At 53.5% G+C, this 3,908-nt stretch overlaps 1 protein-coding gene across 1 annotated transcript in view; it reads left to right on the forward strand.

The window, feature by feature from the left end:
* The window catches only part of LOC113208925 (glutamate receptor ionotropic, delta-1), a 7,480-nt gene extending 3,572 nt beyond the window's left edge, over positions 1-3,908 (forward strand). Inside the window, exons 4-5 of the mRNA XM_052266821.1 lie at positions 2,959-3,117; positions 3,387-3,908. Of these exons, the coding sequence (XP_052122781.1) occupies positions 2,959-3,117; positions 3,387-3,662 (435 nt within the window). The 3' untranslated portion in view covers positions 3,663-3,908. The remainder of the gene's footprint in view (positions 1-2,958; positions 3,118-3,386) is intronic.

The raw sequence follows: 3,908 nt of genomic DNA on the forward strand, positions 1-3,908 counted from the left end.
TTGACCAAGTACACAGAATATTCTGCATACTTGACCAAGTACACAGCATATTCTGCATTCAAGTACACACTTGGGTTTCCAGAGCAGAAAAGGTGTTGTTTAGTGCCTTTGTTTTTCCAGTGAAGTTCTATAAAACTTTCTTACAATTCGCTGCAGTAGTGGAACGAACGCGATTATAACATAACGAATTTCATCAGCGAATGCGACCTCGCCCCCCCCCCCAAATTAGCGCTTAAAAATGGTTCTTATAAGATTTTTTAAAAAACCTAAATGGCACCGAAAAGAAAGAAACAATGCATTGCCTATTATTGGCAGCTATTAGCGCATTTTTCTGCAATACGATTTCTATCGCACTTTTTAAGCCGGCGTGTTGTTGGACTTGCACGCAATGCTATAAAAATCAGGTTGCTACGAGTCAAGTTCCAAACAGAGTATCAACAGTATCAAAGTCAAAAGCAGGTTTCAAAAACCCTATCAAAATGTAGCTTCTGTACATGTCCTCAGCTCTTCAATCTTCAGTCTATACTTCAGACCGCTATAGATCGTGAAATTTCTGTCCGAAGGAAAATCTGAAGTGCGCTCCTTGTCCGTGTTAGAAACCTCCCCTCAGGCCTCAACCTGCGCGAGGCGCGAGGTGAGGCGAGGCGAGGCTCAGTCCTTCTAACAGGTAGCCGTTCGAAGAATCGGAATAATACCCCCCGCGCGACAGGACGCATGGAGCGTTGTCGGCGGTTGTCGGCGACGGCGGCGACGCCCCCCCCCCCCCCCCCGCCCCTTCACGGCACGCACTGGCTGTTGACAGGGGTTCCTATCCTCTGCGACTGCGACGCAAGAAAAGAATGGAAGACCCATACGAAGTCGCGCGGCGAAAGATAGGTCGTATTTAGATTGTACGACCTCCTATGTTTCTCCGACCTGGTTTTTTACGAAATCCCCAAAAGTACTGTCCAAACTAGGTTTTGTCGGACAAAATCTAGGTCGGACAGTACTTTTGGGGATTTTGGAAAAATCATCAGGTCGCAGAAAAATAGGTCGGCCAATCTAGCTGCACCGTTAGACCTGCGGGGAGTTCAAATGCTCAGCGGTGCCCATCAGTTTGCTGCTTCCATCAGCAACCCCCCTTCCCCCGTCCCATGCATGGTGGGTCGATGTAAGGCATAGATTCATAGAGTGGATACCATTGGACTCACCCTTGGGCGTCTCGCCCGCCTCCATTCAATTGAAATGCGCTGCGCCTCGCACCTGCCTCGCCCGTCGCCCCCCGTCCCCTCCTCCTCTCACTGGGCCTCACGCTTCACGCCGCCCAATCCAACTCGCGTGGAGTGGGCCCACCCCCTCCCAACCCCCTTTCCTCTTTTCCTAACTCCTTCCTTCTTCGCGTTGAGCCCAAAAGAAGCGCATTTCTCATCTCACCGCTATGAAGCTATGTGTAGGTGTAGCGGAGTGACTCACGAAGTGCAGAGCAGAGCAAGACATTGCTCTAAAAATACTTGCCACCACTTTTTCTTAAAATTTTTGAGCGAGTTTGGGCTGCAAGTTTCCCGCCCCCCCCAAAAAAAAACGGTAAAAAAATTCACCACCCACCCCGTCGAGGTCCGACATCCGTCGTGGTGTCGGTGCGAAGTGAACTCTTGACAAATCCTCCATCACACCCCCTACCCCTTCCATGACCGACACGGTGACGGACCGCGGCGCGTAGAAGCGCACACGTTTTGGGATCGATCTTGCGGGCCGGCGGACGCCGTCAGTGATGACAAAACCGTTGTGTCGACTCGGTAAGTAGTGCAACACGGCCTCTGCGAGGCGATGATACGAGCAGCGAGAAGCAGTCGGTGTGGGCGGGTGGCGGCACCCTCCGTGAGGTCACGTGATCCCAACACCTCGGCTAGCGTGTCTCTTCAAGAGACTCCTGGGCGTAAGCGGGGAACACTCGGTGCCGCCGGCACTGCGCCTGTTGCCGCTGTTCCTGGTCGCTCCTGGTGTGGCAGCCTCCTCATCCCATTGAAGTCGCCATTAAATCAAGTGTGAGACTTATACTCTATACTTTAGCTAATGTGATGTACGAGTGCTCTACACACGGTAGGCAACCCACGCCACATTTGCTAGCGGATAGCGGTCTGCTCAGACTTCATTTAACATTGGGGCACATGTCGGTCGAGTCACTTCAGACCTGCTGCCAACTACTGCTGCCCCTCCCGTCTAGCTCGTGCGAGTGCTCGAGAGGGGCCGACGCGCCCAGGCGCGCTGACATGCTACATGCTCGTTCATGTTTGAAACTTTGGCATTTGTCCACATCGCACTCTCCGACCACTCCGGGCTTTGGGGCCATTTCGACCCAACGGTGCGTTATTTCCGCCCACCCAGAGAAGTCTGTTTTTGGATCAAGCTAAATGTTCTTTACTTGAATAACCTCCTCCATTTGAATATTGTACTTCTCGATTGCACTGCTCGATGAGCATTGATGCAATGAAAATCATATTGGATCAAGCACAATATTAAAGTAGGCTACAGGTTAGGCCAAGAACATTTTGCTCGACCAAAAAAAAAAAAAAAACAAAAAAAAACTCGGCGCCGGCCTGGCACGTAACGCTGGCGCTCCGTCCGCCCTTGCCCTTGCCCTGGTGCCTTGTGCCTTTGGGCCCCGAGAAGGAAGGCAAACCTCTCGACACGTCGCGCGGACGCATCGACCGCTTCGTCGTTACGTGGTGCCTACTACTTGATTAGGAGGTCCGAGCGCCGGCGGGGGCGGGCCTACCAGTCGTATCCACCCTTTTCTCGCCCTGCCAACTGCCGCGAAAGACGCCTGATTTGGAGACTAAGCCCGAGTCAACCCCCATGGGGTCGAAAAGTAAAGTTCCGACACATTTTTTGGGGCCCAGGTGGGCCTCCCAGGCATATTTTCCTGGGAAGGCGACGTAAGTTACTAACGTTACGAATCCCATTTCCGACCCTTTGCAGCGGGCGGACATGGCGGCCGCCCTGCTGCCCGTCACGCCGACCACGCTCAAGCTGGCCCAGCCCTCCATCTCGCTGGGCGAGACCGAGTTCGTCATCCTGATGGAGCGGCCCAGGGCCTCGGCCAGCGGCTCCGGACTCCTGGCGCCCTTCACGGAGACGGTGAGCAGAGCAGCACGACGAGGTAGAGCGACTGGAAATTCTAATTTTTCCAGAAAAAAAATGTTCAAAATTTGTTTGTTGGCAGATTTAGATTTTTTCTTGAGTAGGTAAAACCCAATCAAAATTTACAGAGAAAATTTTGAAAATTACGATTTTTTAAAAAAGTTAGCTTTACACGAAAACTTCCGATTTTTGAATCACTTCGATCGGACTGCTCCGCGAGACGCCTTGCTGTTGCCATCGTGACCGCCATTCTGGTGCGTTTGCAGGTGTGGTACCTGATCCTCGTGTCGCTGATCCTCGTCGGGCCCGTCATCTTCGTCATCATCAAGATCCGCAACCGGCTGCTGCGCCGGCGCCGGCCACTGCTCATGCCCGAAGACCCCGCCGGCATGGAGCTGGAGGACTACTCGCTGCCCGCCTGCGTGTGGTTCGTGTACGGCGCCCTCATGAAGCAGGGCTCCACGCTCAGCCCGCGCACCGGTCAGTACCCGCACCCGCCTTCAGTGCACTTCAGCGGCGGACCGGCGTTCGGTTCGACCTGAAAGGCTCCCCTCTATACAACCGTCGTCGCGCATCACTATTATTGATAACGTTGTCGGCGATGTTCTGATAATGTGTTGCTGCAAATGGGCGTGAAGTGTGCCGCCGCCGGCTGGGGTGGGGCTGCGCAGAGAGTCGTTTGTAGTATTGTCTCCAGGCTTGGCGCCTGTGTGTATAACGCGTGTACGACGAGCCGATACACATCAACACGGGCTGTGCGTTGAAGCACTGACTGGTAAAGTACCGCC

This window comes from Frankliniella occidentalis, unplaced genomic scaffold, assembly GCF_000697945.3.
Source record: "Frankliniella occidentalis isolate FOCC.00 unplaced genomic scaffold, Focc_3.1 Scaffold43, whole genome shotgun sequence".
NCBI classification, from domain to species: Eukaryota; Metazoa; Arthropoda; class Insecta; order Thysanoptera; family Thripidae; genus Frankliniella; species Frankliniella occidentalis.